The sequence below is a fragment of the Salvia splendens genome, chromosome 11 (genome assembly GCF_004379255.2).
Source record: "Salvia splendens isolate huo1 chromosome 11, SspV2, whole genome shotgun sequence".
NCBI lineage: Eukaryota > Viridiplantae > Streptophyta > Magnoliopsida > Lamiales > Lamiaceae > Salvia > Salvia splendens.
Genome location: NC_056042.1, coordinates 6462279 through 6480257, shown reverse-complemented (window position 1 = coordinate 6480257; position 17979 = coordinate 6462279). Strand labels below are relative to the sequence as shown.

The 17979-nt window shown below is 36.9% G+C and overlaps 3 protein-coding genes across 3 annotated transcripts; all 3 read left to right on the top strand.

Moving 5' to 3' along the window:
- The first annotated feature begins 290 nt into the window (after positions 1–290).
- LOC121753752 lies at positions 291–2599 on the top strand. The gene is made up of 6 exons (XM_042149002.1): positions 291–529; positions 620–826; positions 919–998; positions 1965–2040; positions 2119–2223; positions 2305–2599. Exons 1-6 carry the CDS (start codon positions 413–415, stop codon positions 2440–2442), a joined length of 723 nt encoding a protein of 240 aa, XP_042004936.1. The 5' UTR covers positions 291–412; the 3' UTR covers positions 2443–2599.
- A 5460-nt stretch (positions 2600–8059) lies between these two features.
- Positions 8060–9308, top strand: LOC121756474 (2-keto-3-deoxy-L-rhamnonate aldolase-like). Its single transcript, XM_042152030.1, has one exon. It carries the CDS (start codon positions 8126–8128, stop codon positions 9158–9160), a length of 1035 nt encoding a protein of 344 aa, XP_042007964.1. The 5' UTR covers positions 8060–8125; the 3' UTR covers positions 9161–9308.
- A 5556-nt stretch (positions 9309–14864) lies between these two features.
- On the top strand, positions 14865–17166 carry LOC121754351 (bicyclogermacrene synthase-like). The gene is made up of 7 exons (XM_042149728.1): positions 14865–14999; positions 15098–15377; positions 15454–15832; positions 15906–16121; positions 16222–16363; positions 16428–16676; positions 16888–17166. The coding sequence occupies exons 1-7, from the start codon at positions 14865–14867 to the stop codon at positions 17164–17166; spliced, it is 1680 nt and encodes a 559-aa protein (XP_042005662.1).
- Positions 17167–17979: the final 813 nt, after the last annotated feature.

The window sequence follows — 17979 nt, the reverse complement described above, 5'->3', positions numbered from 1 at the left end:
TATTCATTAAAAGAAAACATTTTAGCAATAAAATTCTAATTTCCTATTTATCTCATAATTGTAATAATTCGAATACTGAATAGCGAAAAAACGCCTTAACAACAAAACTTCAATTTATTGAGAATTAAAGGAAATCATGTTTTTTGTTTTGTTTTTGTTATTTCTGATTTTCCAAGCCCAAAACCAAACAAAACATTATGTAGGCGCACATACCAAATAAAAGATGCCAAACCTCTATAATGGCACGGATTTCAAATTTCCATTGCTCGAGGATTAAAATTAAGACTAATTGTAGTACTTATTAAATAAAATTAGTATAATAAGTACACAATAATGACAGTTTAGCTATTTGATTTCCGATCATATCGCACAAGGCGCACGTTTAGATGCGACCGCCGTCCAACCTCTTTCAATGATCTCTCTCTGCCTCACTTCGTCGCCGTCAGCTTCTCTCTCGCTTAAGCCCTCTTACTTTTCCTCCACCAGGCCTATATACACACGATACAACCAACTCAAAAAACTCAAACAGGTATTCATATTAACATCTATACTAAGCGTTTTTGGTTTGATTTTCTTTTGCCGGTGTAGTTTTTTTTAAGTTAGTATTGGTTTGATTTAGAGGAGGTCGGGAAATGGCAAGGTCAGGGCGGAGCTCTCTACCGACGCGCCGGTCGCTATGGCGATCGGCGCGTGCATTCTCAACTCGCTGATTTTTCCGGCGGCTCCTTCGCCGGAGGATATGGAGGCTGAATCTCTGATTGACTCCGCCGACGCGAGATTCGCCGTTATGGGGATCATTAGCTTCATTCCTTATTTCAATTGGATGGTAATCACTCTTTTTCGTCTCCATTTTGGGGATCTGGTTTGACAGTTTGATTTTTAGGTAATGATTTGAGATATGGTGCTTTATTGATGTAGAGCTGGGTGTTTGCTTGGATGGATACTGGAAAGCGGCGTTACGCTGTTTATGCTATCGTCTATTTAGCCCCTTACTTGAGGTTTGAACCACTCTTTCATTTTTCTTAGTTTTAATAAATGTGATTAGTTTAACTTCGTTTAATTCTTAAGGTAGCTAACGTTTAAGTTGAGAATGGAATTTACATGAATAAAACTTAGTCAGAGAAGAAGGTTTCTCATTTTCTTTTTAGCACCAACTCACATACATCCACACTCAAGCACACTTCAACTTGAACCCTAATGAAAAACGTCTTGCCAATTGAGTCTCTCATTGGTTTAAGGGGTAATGGCACTTTGTTGCTGAAGCATGAACATTTCAATCCTTTCTATCTTAAGCTTTTAATTGCATTTTGGATGCTCAAATTCATGAATATAGTGATTGCTTTCTACTGTTAGATGAGAGCTTACAAAATTTGCATACTTTAGTCTTAGCAGGTAAAGTTAGTAAAACAATAATCCATGGCATAGCAAAAATGTACCCACATTTTGGCAGATGGAGAAGATTTGAAATTCATAAAAGAGTGAATCAGCTCACAAAAAATTATTTGATGGTATTCAAAGGGAGAAATGCCATCAGCTGGCCTCTCTTATATGAGTTGAAGACTATCAAAATGTTTTGAAGTTGTTTAAGTAGCTTTGTATTGCCTATCCAATATGTTTCTAAGCTTATACAGATGAACTTATCTTCAATAGACTCCGGATGCATGTGTAACACTGGTCTTATTATCCTATTCATATATCATGTTGCACAATGGAGACTGCTTTGATAGAAAGTTCAAAAACATCACTCTATTGGCACAATCTTCTAAATGTTTGGAATATATGTGTTCATAAATACATAGGTAAATTTGCACTTGCTGTTTGTTTTTGCAGATAGGTAGTTATCAGTGGATTTTTTCATGTGTAAACTCTAAAATCATGTACTCCTTATTTCAGTTTGCCAGCATCTGCCTCCTGTAATGCAATTTGCATAATATCATTTTGACGTAGTAGACTTGTTTTTTCAGGTCGAATCTATCAATATCTCCCGAAGAGAGCTGGCTGCCAATTGCTAGCATTCTCCTTTGCATATTTCACATTCAGGTGGGAGAATCTCAGATTCTTCAGGATGGTATATGATCTCTTAAACTCTAGATTAAATGAACCTTTTGTTGTTGGCAGCTTGAAGCAAGCATTAAAAATGGAGATATTCAGGGCTTCAAAATATTTAATGAGGCTGCAAACCATCTTTCAGCAATAAGGAAGAAAGGCAAAAAATCCAAAGAGGTATGCTATTCAAAACAAAGATTGAAATATGTATAATGCTTACGGGTTATATTATTTAGTTTGATTTATGTTGCTTGACAGAGGGAGGAGAGAAATGATTTCCACAATCTGCCCTCTGCACGTGAACACTATAGAAATGAATTAGGTGATTGGTCCAATCCCCAGAAACACCACAACGATAATGAAATATTGAATGAAGATGAAGAGGGCAATGCTTGATGCTGCCTTTGTTTTAAATCTCGATATGTGCATTTACATCAGTGCTAAAGATTACAAGCAGGGTATCTAACAGTGTATTGCGAATTTGAATATACATGAAATTGTTCTCGTATGAAAAATAACTAATGGCGATTAGTGAACTTGAGTTCAGGTTTCAGATAAGTTGCACTATATAGTTCGGGTTATGGAATTCAGTTTTAGTTTTGGGTTTATATAATAATTCTTTGTTAGGGAGATTTACAGAGAATGTGAACAATTTGGATATTCTGAAAGGCGTGAAAAACTTTCAGATCAAATCAATTTGGTGGTTCTACCAAAAATTGATCGGATACAATTCAGGTATTGAAGTAATTTGTATGTTAGTTTTCGAGAGCTCCTTTGAACCCAGAAATCGATCATAAGAAGAGGTAGAAACGAAGCATCGCGTCTGTTCATCAGTTAACTGATTTTAACTAATCTTTAGCGGGTTTATAAAATTGCAAAATAGTCCTTCAACTTTTGGAAATTACATTTCTGGATGAATTTTATGCACAGTAACCCGCCAGGGGCTGCCGCCCCTTGGACCCCGCTACTCGGGGCCACTGCCCCCGAACCCCCTTATAGTCATAACGAATTCAAATAAGTGTACACTCCGCACTTCCAACTTATTTGATGTCTCATTATGATCACGTTGATCAATCAAGTTAATCCAATTACACTAAAATATCCAATAATCCTCCCCTATTTTAGTGCAATCCTTGATTAACTAAAATAAGTCATCTCAAAATTCAAACTTTTGCATAAATGAAATATCGTAACGATTGAATTTCACCTTAGCACATTATACATTCGAATACACATGGTGTCTCTAAGGATTGAACCATGGGAACTCACTTTGAATACACGAAGATAATGTACACAAAAGTTTACATACAAATATGTTCTATCTTGACACTATATTTACTAGCCTAAGTCTTTATCCTTTATAAACATTTTGAAGCCAAGTCCTAGCTTCTTGAAGCGGCTAACCTTCATGCTTATATAGGTAGTTCCTTTATTCTTGCACCTACATATACAATTTTTCAAAAGAACTATTAAGAATATATACATTCAACCTCTTTAACTTGTAGGTTTGAACACATACCTTGGGATGATTCTTCAATGTGTTCCAATCTCAAAATATTAAGCCTTCCTCATTAAATTCAGCATCTAGTGTCATACTAAATGAGAATGATCACCCCTTCAATGAGAATGATCACATCAGCCTTCCCCATGTCTTTCATCTCAAACTTAGATGACAAAAATTCCTTTGTTTTATCCACTTGATCTTGGTCAGTACCAAAGATCAACATGTCATCTACATATAAGCAAATAATCACCCCTTTACCAGTAGTGTCGAATTTGCTATATACACACTTGTCTGCTTGGTTTAATACAAAACCATTAGACAACACCACGTCATCAAACTTTTGATGCCATTGCTTGGGGGCTTGCTTTAGTCCATAAAGAGATTTTACCAATTTACATACCTTATGTTCATTACCAGGCATGACAAAGCCTTCTGGTTGTTTCATGTAAATCTCTTCATCTAATTCACCATTCAAAAAGGAAGTCTTAACATCCATTTGGTGAATTATTAGATTATGTATAGCAGCAAGTGCTAATAATAATCTAATTGTGGAAATCCTTGCAACATGAGCATAGGTGTCAAAGAAATCAATTCCTTCCTTTTGTCTAAAGCATTGGATAACCAATCTGGCTTTATATTTGTCTATGCTTTTATCCACCTTTAACTTTGTTTTGAAGATCCATTTACTATCCAAAGGTTCACACCCAGGTGGTAAATCAGTCAGTTTCCATGTATTATTTTAGATTATAGAATCCATCTCATCTTGGATTGCCTCTTTCCAAAATGTAGCATCCCTTGAAGACATAGATTCTTTGTAGGTCCTTGGATCATCACCAATATTAAAACAATATTGATATTGAAAATTAATTTCATTCCTTGATCCTTCCACCAAGTACAATAGGAAATCATCACCAAAAGACTTAGCTTTTCTTGCTCTACTACTCCTCCTAACCTCGAGAGGTGAATCAGTCACTTTGTTAGACACATCATAGTTACTAGAGCTTGCAATCATGCCTTCAGGTTTAGGTAAAGATGTGAATCTATCCTCATTCCCAAAATCAGCATCTCTTGACTCAATAATAGAGTGCACAGATACATAGTCATTAGGTTCTATGACATAGAACCTATAACAAACAGAATTTTCAAGATATCCAAGGAATACACAATCTATCCCTCTTTGACCTATGGTCTTCATTTTAGGATCAGTTAGTCTTACCACAGCTCGACAACCCCAAACTCTGAGATAACTCAGTTTCGGTGGTTTCTTATGCCAAAGTTCATAAGGGGTTATCTTGTTCCTTTTATTAGGAACTCTGTTCAATAAGTAACAGGCTGTTAACATAGCCTCACCCCAAAATCCTTCACTTAGGCCAGAATAGCACAACATTGAATTAACCATTTCTTTCAACGTTCTATTCTTTCTTTCTGCTACACCATTTTGTTGTGGTGTATATGGAGCAGTGGTCTGATGTACTATACCAGTAGATTCGAAATATACTGGATCATAATACTCACCTCCCTTATCAGTGCGAAGAACTTTAATCTTCACACCATGATGAAGCTCTACACTTTCTTTGAAGATTTTAAATTTATCAAGAGCTTCATCTTTTGAATGGCACAAATACACATTGCAATATCTAGTAGCATCATCAATAAAAGTAACTACATACTTTTTATTTCCAAGTGATGGAGTAGAATGAAAGTCACACAAATCACTGTGTATAAGTTCTAATACCTTAGTATCCTTACTGATATGTTTATTGAAAGGTTGACGAGTAATCTTAGTTAACATGCAAGTTTTACACCTTTCATTATTCAACTCAAAAGCAGGTATTAAACTCATTTTCGACATGTTTTTCAATCTCTTGTAATGTACATGTCCTAATCTAGCATGCCACAATTTTGACTTACTAACATGATTACTAGAACTAATAGAAGTCATGCAAACAGAATTATTAACAAAAGAAACATCTAGATTCAACCTAAACATGCCACAAAGATAACCAAAGCCAATAAAAGTACCATGTCTTGACAGAATATATTTATCACTTTCTAAAACTTGTTTGTAACCACAATTGTTTAATACAATACCAGACACCAAGTTTTTACGAATACCAGGTACATATACAACATTCTTTAACAGTAAAGAGTTTCCGGAAGTAAACACTAGGCTAACAATTCCTAATCCTTTGATTGGTTCAATTGCAACGTTGCCCATCTTCAATTGGTTTGAAATCTTTAAACCATTGACGATCCTTGCACACGTGACACGTTGCACCCGAATCAACCCACCACGAGACATCATCATCCTGCACATAAAGTGCTTCAGAAATTATTGATGCATAATAATTTTCAACCGAATGATCATTAGATACAGAAAACGAACCTGATTGTTTTCCTGGATCCTTGGATCCACTTGTACCAGCCACGTTCTTTCCTTTACTTCCACCGTTTCCAGACTTGCAGTCCCTTTTGAAGTGCTCAGATTTACCGCACTTCCAACACATCAGTTTAGGCTTCTTATCCCCAGCCTTACTATAGTTTCCTTGAAACTTTCGTTTCCCTTGAAACGATCTTTTCTCTTTCCCAGCCTTGGAGGATTCACCCTCTTCCACCATGTTCACAGAAGAACCAACCATTGTTTTCCCATTACCGACAGTGCCCTTTTCCATATCACGTATGGACTGTTCGATTTGGAAGTCTCTTCCAAGTTCGACCAGATTTAACTCCTCCTTCTTATGTTTCAGATTGTTTTTAAAATCTTTCCAGGAGGGTGGCAGTTTATCGATAATACTAGAAACAAAAATAGATTCATCCATTTTCATATCATATTGAGAAAACTGTCCCAATATCCTCAACAATTCGTTGTATTGTTCCATGACAGGCCTCGAATCAACCATTTTATAGTTAATAAAATTCCCAACAAGAAATTTCTTGCTAGAGGCATCTTCTGCCATATATTTGGCTTCGAGGGAATGCCACAATTCTTTAGCAGACTCTACGTTTTGATATACATCAAAAAGGGAATCAGACATACCGTTTAAGATGTGACCACGACATATGTAGTCGTCGTTCTCCCACTTCATCCGCCTCCTCGTCTGTTCCAGAGTTTCATTTTCAACAGCCTCGGGCATGGGGGTACTCAGAACATACACGACCTTCAGACCAGTTAACATGAAATGCATCTTCTTCTGCCAGCGTCTAAAATCCTGGCCAGCAAACTTGTCCAACTTCGCAAAACCTTTCGTTGCTTCATTCGCCGTTTATTTGTTCGACATTTTCAAAAATTGATTTGATCTTTGTTAGGGAGATTTACAGAGAATGTGAACAATTTGGATATTCTGAAAGATGTGAAACACTTTCAGATCAAATCAATTTGGTGGTTGTACCAGAAATTTGATTGAATACAATTCAGGTATTGAAGTAATTTGTATGTTAATTTTCGAGAGCTCATTTGAACCCAGAAATCGATCATAAGAAGAGGTAGAAACGAAGCATCGCGTCTGTTCATCAGTTAACCGATTTTAACTGATTTTTGGCTGGTTTATAAAATTGCAAAATAGTCCTTCAACTTTCGAAAATTACATTTCCGGATGAATTTTATGCACAGTAATTTTCTACACAGCTCGACCCCAGCCAGGGGCTGCCGCCCCTTGGACCCTGCTACTCGGGGGCGCTGCCCCTGAACCCCCGTCTAGTCATAACGAATTCAAATAAGTGTACACTCCGCACTTCCAACTTATTTGATATCTCATTATGATCACGTTGATCAATCAAGTTAATCCAATTACACTAAAATATCCAACATTCTTATCAAATGCTGCTAAGATCATATTTGTCATTCATGTTTGATTATTCTCTTTCGATAAAATTTCTTATGACCGAAATGATATGCGACTACTAAGAGTGTCCACTATAAGGCGGACACCCCCAATAGCCCCGCCCCAGTTTTTGTCCATAGCCCCAATTTTGTTGTCCATAGCCCCAAAATTTTGTTTCCGCCACTATAGTGGACACCTCCAATAGCCCTTAAATTTTATAATCAATTTTAATTTTATAATGTTTCAAGCAATTATGAATAAATTTTCGGGCTATACGTAATTAGAAGAAGACGACTATACGTATTAAAATTAAAATTAAAATTAAAATTAAAATTAAAATTAAACACTAAATTAAAAAAAAAATTAAATTCGTCCACCTGCGCGGCGGACAGGTCTGCCACTATAGGCGCCGCGACTATAGTCGCGTCCGCCCCAGAGGAGGCGCGTCCTCGCCCCGGAGTCGCCTGAAGCCCGTCCGCCGCCTACCGCCACTATAAGCCGCCCCGCTTCCGCCCCAAACCGCGGCTATAGCCACGGCTATCCATAGTGGATACCTAACTGAATCAAATATGCTACTCCTATAAAAGAAATGAGTTATAAAATGAATTCGAAAAAAAAAAAAACTCCGGATTGCGTCTACGTTCCGTCAAAACTGCACATGAAATGGTTTTATTTATAGATAATTACTAATATTATTCGAGCTAAAACTTATCCCATTTTCATCTCACTTCGTCACTGTTTCCACTTTCCAGTAATGGCGTCTTCCTCTCTCTCCTCATCCTCACTCTCCACTCTCCGAAAATCGCTCGCCATTGCTAATTCCACCCCCAATTCCAACTCTCATTCAGTCTCATTCCCAAATTTTCAGCAAAAAACCCTACCACAAACCCTAACCACTAATCGCAAACACCTGACGCACTCCTCCACCAATTCCACCGCCGTCCCCGCCGTATCTCCACCGCGATCCCTCAAATCCCGCCTCAAGAACGGCGAGACTCTGTATGGCATCTTCCTCCTCACCTTCTCCCCTACGCTCGCCGAAATCGCCGGTCTCGCCGGCTACGACTTCGCCGTGGTGGACATGGAGCACGGCCACGGCGGGATCTCCGACGCCCTCCCCTGCCTCCACGCCCTCGCCGCCGCCAACACCGCCGCCGTGCTCCGCATCCCGGAATCCTCCGCCGCGTGGGCGAAAAAAGCCCTAGATCTAGGCCCGCAGGGCATCATGTTCCCGATGATCGAAAGCCCGAAATCGGCCCGGAAGGCCGTGTCGTACTGCCGGTTCCCACCCAACGGCGTCCGCGGGTCGGCGCACACGATCGTGCGGGCGTCGGACTACGGGATCGACGAGGGGTATTTGAGTAATTTCGAGGAGGAGGTGCTGGTGATGTGCCAGGTGGAGTCGGAGGAGGGGGTGAAGAAGATTGACGAGATCGCGGGCGTGGAGGGCGTGGACTGCGTGCAGATGGGGCCGCTGGACTTGAGCGCGAGCATGGGGTATTTGTGGGACCCGGGGCACAAGAAGGTGAAGGAGGCGCTGCGGGGGGCGGAGAAGGCGGTGCTAAAGGGGAAAGCGGCGTATCTGTCGGGGTTCGTGATGCCGCACGATCCGGCGACGGAGCTGCGGCGGAGGGGGTACCATATGGTGTCGGGGGCGGCGGACGTGGGGCTGTTCAGGAGTGCGGCGGTGGAGGATGTGAGGAGGTTTAGGGCGAGCTTGGTGGATGATGATGATGATGCTGGCAAGGAGAGTGTTGTAGTTGCTGAGGAGAAGTACTGGAGTGAGTGAAATGGTAAATGGTAAATGATCACTGTTTGTTTCTTTGGTTTGTTCATCTCGTCTGATTTGGTTTGCTCGATTTTGTAATGCTCTTCAATGAAACTTGCTATAGTAATGCTTAACATTTCTATGCGATGACACAAACACTTGTTGGTTACATTGTTTGCTAGTAAAATTTACTACTACATCACAGGCAGAGTTCAGGTTGTCACTCACACATACATTCATTTCAGCTAATCACACAAATTTATGAATTCATGTTATATTATTGCATATAATGATCAATTCTTGGTTAGAATTTATGGCTGTTGAGATGCATCCAGTTTCTCCAACATCCAACTGTAGCACATGCCATCTGTTATGCAAATAATTGAATTATTTACCCTCCACCATTTGAAACATTCATATTCTCCTCCAAAACTAAATTAAACACTAAGAGCATCCACTAGCGACTGGCTAGTTGCTCGTCTGTCACGGAAGTTCACTATTGGAGCCGGTGAACGGATGACGGACGAGCGCGACGGACGAGAGGTTGTCTGTGGTGGGGAGGCGTTACCCGGTCGGTCGCCCGTCCGCTCGTCCGCTATTGTGGTCAGGCGACGGACGAGAGCATTTTTCGAACTTTTTTTGGTGCTAGGCTATTGGTTAGTCCTAGTGCTAGGCTATTGCTATTGTACAGTGGGATGTTCTAGTGACGTGATAGGATATGTTTTTGGGATGTTCTAATTCTAGGTTATTGGGATGTCCGTCTTGATGTGTTTTTAGAATGTTCTAATGCTGGCTATTGGGATGTCCGCTTACCATGGATGCTCTAATGAAAAACCAGTTGTTTATCATGTAAAAAAGTCCGTATGTTTTCGGAAATGCCCTACAATTACAGAGGAAACGGGCAAGACAAAGATGCACTTAGAGTAAATTTGTTTCTCGTAAAAGAATTTAATACATTGACCCGAGTGCACAAGTCACAACTGTACAAGCCCACATTGTGCCTAAGGGCTAGAATTATTAAACTACCACCTAAATTTCACGTTTTATTTTGAGGACATTATTTAAACCACATATATACCTAAATTACACTAATGCTACTAACATTACCATTTATTCCTTTCCTACTTTACCAATTACTCCCTCCGTCTCATTAGAAATGAAACATTTATTTTTCAGCACATGATTTTATGTAGTGTTGTTTTATGAGTTACCAATGAGAAAATAAATTAAAGAAATGAAAAAATAGAGTTTTTGTGTTTTCCAATTTAAGGAATCATTTCATTTTTTTGGGACAACCCAAAAATGAAAACGATTTTTAACGAGACAGAGTGAGTATACATTAAATGTGTGTTGAACCAATTGTCATACCTTACAGGGACAGAGGAAGTATACAATTATATTTATATTTAGCAATAGATTTTATAATTTAAAAATATATTAAATACATTTTATATGTAATTATATTTATATTTTACTGTATATACCATATTTTTGATATACCATAATCATGGTATATACCGAATTTTGGTTTGCCGCAGTATATGAAAATTCGTACCATTACCTTACCGTAGTGAAAATCTCGGTATACCTAAAATTCGATATTCTCGATATCTTTTCTAGTACTATAAGACCATTATTTCGATATTTTTGCCACCATTAGTACTACTTCAAGTGATCAAAGACATGGTGCTGAGGAAATCAACCGAGGAATGACATACATCCATATGCCATGATGTACTATAGATTTTGGCTATTCGACGTCGTTTAGAGGGTGAAATGGTCTTTTTATCGTTTTTCGGATTTATTTTTAGTTTCGTAGTTGGCGTAATAGTTTCTTTTAATTCCTAGTGTTTTTACCAACTTATAAATAGTGAGTTTCACTTTTTGATATCAGATTTTGATTATTTAGAAAAAATTTATTTTTACTACAGGTTAAAATTGGTCTCGTACATTTGCCAAAAAATACTTTTTTAGTCCCACACATTTGGCTTCTAATCCTAGATAACATGTTTGGTCTATATTTAATTATTCCCTAAAAAATTAACTGTCAACGTATTTTGACCTCATTAATCAAGGAACCAAAACACATTGTGCATGACCAGAAACTAACATACATTTAAGAGCATCCACAACGGTAGACGGACGGCGTCCGTCCGTCCGTGCCGCTGGCAAGGACGAGCTCCGCCGCCGCTGCGCTCTTACTGCTGGCACGGACGTGCTCTTAGCTAAGAGCACGTCCGTGCCAACCGCAAGAGCACGAGGCGTCGACGTGGCATGCTCTGATTGGCCCGTTGATTTATCATTTTTTATTATTTTTTTAAAAAAAATCGAAAAAATCTGAAAAAATCAAAATTAATAAAAAAAAATATTTTCCCACTTCCTAATAAAATATATCCATTTTTTCCACACTTTTAATTTATTATTTTCATTATTTTTACCCCAAAATTCATACTTTCATCTATAAATAGTCTCATTTCAAACACAAAAAAATTACACTATACCAAACAACTCTCTCAATCTCAAATTTTAGGATTTTAATTATGTAGTTTTTAATTTTTAGTATTTTAATTATGTAATTTTTAATTTTTAGGATTTTAATTATGTCGTTTTTATTTTATTTGTCATTTGTAATATTATTTAGGTTTTTCTAATGAATTTTAATATTATGGAAATGTTTTTGTTTAATTGAATTTTAAATTGAATTGTACTCGTCCTTGCGAAAGAGCACAGCTGTGGGTGTTGTGCTCTTGCCAGAGAGCAGACAGAAAAAGTGGGTCCGGGCCCACAACTGTGCTCGTTGGCAAGAGCACGGTTGTGGATGCTCTAAGAGCATCCACTACGCATCCCGCGTCCGTCCCGCGTTTCGTTCCGGAGGGACGGAACCGCCGCGGGACGCGTTGCAGCGAGGCGTTCCGTCCCCAGCCCGTCTCCATGCCGTCCCGTAGCCTGCGACCACGTGACGCGGGACGCGACGTCTCGCCACGCACCGAGGCGACGTGGCGAGCTCCCAGGGCATGCGTGACGCCCACTCGCCGGCCCGCGAGTGGGCGTCGTCACGCTGACGCAACAATTCATTTTTTTAAAAAAATTTATTTTTTTAAAAATATTTTTTATTTATAAAAATTGTTTTTTATATTTAAAAATAATTTTTATAAATAAATGAATACAATAAATTCGTATTAACCCATATATATTTGGTGGGCTTGCGAATTTATGAAACTCATTCTTGGTTGTCTCTCTTTTATAGAGACAACCTTGAATGTTTTATGTTCCACTTTCGATGTGGGACAAACTCATTATTGGTTGTCTCTCTTTTATAGAGACGTCCTTGAATGTTTTATGTTCCACTTTCGATGTGGGACAAACTCATTATTGGTTGTCTCTGTTTTATAGAGACATCCTTGAATGTTTTATTTTCCACTTTCGATGTGGGACATACTCATTCTTGGTTGTCTCTCTTTTATAGAGACATCCTTGAATGTTTTATGTTCCACTCTCGATGTGAGACAAACTTATTCTTGGTTGTCTCTATAAAATTGTATTTTAAATTATGTCATTTTTATTTTTTAGGATTTTAATTATGTCTTTTCTATTTTTTAAATTTTAAGTTGTAATGTTATTTTATTTTTAATGAAGTGTGGTTTTTATTAATTAATTTGTTGGAGAAAAAAAATAAAAAAATAAAATTGAATGAATAGTAATTTAAGGGAAGGTTAAGGGACGGAGCGTTGCAGGTTCCGTCCCTTAGTTAAGGGGTGGAGTAAAAAAGTACAGTGGAGCCCTCAAATAGTAGTTTAAGGGACGGTATAGAGACAGTGTAGTGGATGGCCTAATGAGCATGACCAAATATGTTTTTTGTGCAAATGTACGGGAACAAATTCGTTAAATATTAACCAAAATATATTATTTAGAACCAGAAATTAATATAATTGATGTGTAGAACCAAAAATCTTTTTTAAGAAAATGTACGAGACCGATTTTGGATTTTAATCTTTTGCATATTTTACGAAACTAGAGTATCTTTGATAATTATCTAATCCAATCATTTTATACAAGATTTTGCATATTACCTGTTGGACCCGACCTCGGCATCGTGCTATAATACTCCCTCCGTCTGCCATTCAAAGCCCCATTTTTCTTTTTTTGTCCGTCTATCAATAAATGTTTCATTTCACTTAAACCACTTTTGGCGAATTTGTTAGTATAATATTACTCTACCCATACATTTTTTTGACTTAATATGAACTTTATCTATTCATATATAAAAAATATTATAATTTTCATCTACATTAAATAATAATTTGTATATTTTATTATATTCACTAAATTTTGATATTTATATATACTATATTACTTTGGGGAGTGTTATATTGCTAACTCAATACTTAATTGCTAACTACAATTAAATAATAGCCCTTAGATATTCAAATCAAGGGCCTAGAACATCAGTCCCGAAATGTCAATACGATCAATACAAAAAGTCAATAAGGGTATTAATGTCAATTTACAACAAATTAGTTGTAAGTAACTTTTGAAAAATATCACATAACTTTAAAACGCATATAACTTTCTCGATTTAAATTATTTTTTTGCACAACATATATCAAATTAAAGATAGTTTCATAAGGATTCTAACGAGATCTCACTTGCATATGTTCCGATGTCAAAATTTGAAAAAAATTCAAAAATTTTCATTTTTTTCGTACAACAACAAATGTCAACATAGTATATAAAATATGTCAATATAATACATGTAGAATGTTATTCTTAAAACAATGTGTAACATAAGCAATGTGTTGACATTCTCAAAGCATTGTGTTGATATTTTCAAATCACTATATTCACATTTTCATCCAAAACTCTAATTTGTAGTTTTTTTTATCTTTTTTTATTTTATTAATAAAAACAAAAATTACACGTGACAAATTTTATATCACTAGATTTCTAAAATCCTATAGTCTTAAATTAGTTGTAGTTTGCAACTAGAGAGTAAGTTAGCAATTGATCACTCCCCATATTACTAATTATCTATAAGATATAACATTTTTGGAGACATATAATTAATTATTTTATCATTTACTAAATTTTAAAAATATATTTTTTATTATATATTTAATTATATATATATTTGTTACAGTAAAACGGTTCGACCAGTGGTTGAATCGGTCCGACCACTTGATGTTGAACCATGAACCAGTAACTTTACCGGTTGACTTACGGTCCGGTTTTTAAAAAATTGATAGCAACCAAATTCGGAACTATCCAGCGTTTACAACTCTATTTATTAACTAGTACTCACTCGACTCAGCTACTTCTAGCATTCTTAGTCCTGTGACTCATGTGCTATTACATGTCTAGAGCCTTCGTCCTAGCGGCAAGGAGCTTAGACATTGTTGTATGAGGTGTCAAGTTCGAGCCCTCTTGACCTCGGTTAATTTCCTCCTTTTTATTTTTTTATTTAAAAAAAAACATGTGCTATTATACGGAGTAGTTTTTAATATTGTAGCTAACTCTACGGAAATTTCCCACTAATTCAACTAGAATGACCCGCTAAACCCATTGACTATTTGAAGCCAATTATGGGACTGTTACGATAAACAATACAACCACGTTTTTATTTAATATTATTTTAGGTGTAGCGAATTTATGGCGATTCACATATTCAACCAACAAAGTCTATAAATACATTCACAAATTTGTCCCCTCTTTAGAAACATAGAGTAAGATGGAAATCTATTCACCACCTCCACCTGTTCCTGCAATCAAGAATGGAAAGAACTTAAATGAAAGACGTAAATCAGCAAAATTTCATCCATGCATTTGGGGAAACTTCTTTCTCAAGTATAATTCAGATAACACGGTTGGTATATATATTCATAACAAAACACTCTCATTTATTATACTTTTATTCTAATGCTTGTTGCATTTTATGTACGACTGTATAATATATATGTGTAGGACATCATTGATGCTGCTCAACAAGAAGAACTCGCAAAGCACAAAGAAATGGTTAGAGAAATGCTCTCCCTAACTGCGGACGATTCAACGTGTAAATTGGAACTCATCGATGCGATTCAGCGTCTAGGTGTGGAATATCATTTCGAGAAAGAAATTGAGGGATCTTTGAAATATATTCATGACAATTACAAGCAGCAAAATAGCAAAAACAACGATGATCTCCGCACTGTGGCTCTTCGCTTTCGTCTGCTTAGACAACAAGGTTACAACATACCATGTGGTAATTAAGATTCCTACACCCACACCTAGCATGTTGAGAAATTAATATGATTGCTAATTAGTTTTTACTTCAACAGAGGTGTTCAGCAAATTCACTGACAAACAAGGAAATTATGAGGCGGCGTTGCAAGACAACGTTGAAGGTTTGCTGAACTTGTACGAGGCGGCCCATCTTTTGAAACATGACGAGGAACTTCTTGACAGAGCAATAGAGTTCTGCTCGTCTCATCTTCGCGCTTCAGTGCTCAACAAGGCCGCGGATGTTTCTCTCTGTAAACGTGTCGGAGAAGCTCTGAAGATGCCAAACCGTTGGAGTCTCACAAGATTGGGCGCCAGAAAGTTCATTTCAGCGTACCAAGAAGACGAGTCACATAATGAAACACTACTGAATTTCGCAAAACTGGATTTCAACATAGTGCAGAAGATGCACCAGAGAGAGCTCAGTGATGCTACAAGGTTATATTTAGTGTTAATCCATTTATTTATACTTCGATAATGTACTTATAAGTTGGAATCTGATTTTGAATAGGTGGTGGAAGAAATTTGACATAGCGAATAGAATGCCTTATGCAAGAGATAGGATTGCAGAATTGTACCTATGGATGCTAGGAGTCTTCTTCGAGCCATGCTATGCTAGAGCAAGAAGCATATTACTGAAAGCCATTTGTATGGCTTCTATTGTTGACGACACATTTGAATATGCAACAATAGATGAACTACAGATTCTAACAGACACTGTTCAACGGTTGGATCTCAATTTTCAATATGAAAATATTGTTTTTACTTATTCGTACAATATTTGAATAAATTTCACCTAACAAAAGTCTTTTATTATCTTTTTGCAGTTGGGATGTTAATGAGACCTTGGAGGATTCGCCACCATACATCCAAATGTGCTACAGAAGCCTTATTGATACTTTTACCGAATTGGAAGACGAAATGGAGAAATCGGGAGAATCAAACCGCGTCCAATATGCAATACAAGAAGTATGATTCATGCACCGATTTTTATTCTGTGAGTTATTATTTTTATTTAAAATTTTTTTTGCAGATGAAAAAGTTAGTGTTGGCATATTTGGAGGAGACGAAATGGTTGTATGATGATTATATTCCAACAGTAGACGAGTATATGAAGGTCTCCCTCCCAAGTTCCGTTTACATGATGTTGTCAACAACTTCTTTGGTGGGTATGGGAGATCAAGTTAGCGAAAAAGATTTTGATTGGATTATAAATGAACCTCTAATAGATCGAGCATCAACATTAGCAGCTCGATTATGGAATGACTTAGTTGGAGATGAGGTATGGTATTATACCCCTTTTATTAAAAATGATAAGTATATATGTAACACATTATATCACATTTAATTAACTTTTTCGGCTCATATTTCTTAAAATAAGTGCAAAAATAATTAAAACTCATATTGTTGGACGAATGGAGCATACATGTGTATTGTATTTAAATTCAAAAACAAATCTTATTAATGGATTTTATATTTTTATTCACGTGCAGAATGAGAAGAAACCCTCGTCAATACACTCTTACATGAGACAGTATGGCGTGTCGGAGGAAGAGGCTCGTGCTCAAATTGAACAACAAGTGAAGAATGCATTGAAAGATATAAATCAAGAATGCCTTGAGCCGACATCGGCATCCATGCCAATCCTCATGCGCGTTCTCAATCTTGCTCGAACCGCCAAACTTTTTTATTTGGACGGGGATGGCTATACCGATCCCAACAAATCCAAAGAAACGGTAAAGATGTTGCTTATCGAGGCCGTGCCAATTTGAAGATATTAATCTTCAAGTTATCTAGGAACATTTCAATAAAAGATTATAAAATACTTTGTACTATGTAATATACTTTATCAAGCAAGATCTTCAATTTGTGCAACATCTTATAAAAACTAGTACTCCCTCCGTCCATGATTAAATGTCCCATATTTGATCGGCCTGAGTTTTAAGAAATTGTTTGACTTTGTAAAGAACAATGGATAGAAAAAGTTGGAATGTGAGTCCTACTTTTATTTTAAACATATAATATCAATATTTTTAAGCAATGGCGAGCACCATATATGTGCTCGGAAAATGCCGAGTACCATTATGTGCTCGGAAAATATAAAGAAAATAATTAATAATTTTTCAACAACAACAAGAATTTAAAACATGTCAATATTACATATCAATATTTTGAAGCAATACAATATATCGGAAAATTTGTATATGAATCCTTCACCATAAATGTGTATGACAATATTAAAATTTATTTTAAACATATTATATCAATATTTTTAAGCAATGCCGAGCACCATATATGTGCTCGGAAAATGCCAAGTACCATGTATGTGCTAGGAAAATAAAAAAAAAAAATTATTCAACAACAACAAGAATTTAGGCTAGCTTGTGTTGCATGCAGAGACTGCTGATTGTACCTCTTGAGGTAGCACATGAAATTCTTCCCAATGCAACAACCATTGAGGTGAGGTGAGGGGTTCTGTATCTTTATTACTTATGAATTTTATGCAGCTGGACGTTGAGTTGCTGGCTATCAAACAAAACTCATTCGGGTATGCACTTCCTCCAATTCCAAATGTGTTTTTCTCA

Bases quoted from the DNA above. Each gene is read 5' to 3' on its own strand.
- LOC121753752 (XM_042149002.1), top strand. From the start codon at position 413: ATGATCTCTCTCTGCCTCACTTCGTCGCCGTCAGCTTCTCTCTCGCTT. The intron at 2,041-2,118 runs GTGGGAGAATCT...TGTTGTTGGCAG, and splicing joins TTTGCATATTTCACATTCAG to CTTGAAGCAAGCATTAAAAA. The intron at 2,224-2,304 runs GTATGCTATTCA...GTTGCTTGACAG, and splicing joins AAGGCAAAAAATCCAAAGAG to AGGGAGGAGAGAAATGATTT.
- LOC121756474 (XM_042152030.1), top strand. From the start codon at position 8,126: ATGGCGTCTTCCTCTCTCTCCTCATCCTCACTCTCCACTCTCCGAAAA.
- LOC121754351 (XM_042149728.1), top strand. From the start codon at position 14,865: ATGGAAATCTATTCACCACCTCCACCTGTTCCTGCAATCAAGAATGGA. The intron at 15,000-15,097 runs GTTGGTATATAT...ATATATGTGTAG, and splicing joins AGTATAATTCAGATAACACG to GACATCATTGATGCTGCTCA. The intron at 16,677-16,887 runs GTATGGTATTAT...ATTCACGTGCAG, and splicing joins ATGACTTAGTTGGAGATGAG to AATGAGAAGAAACCCTCGTC.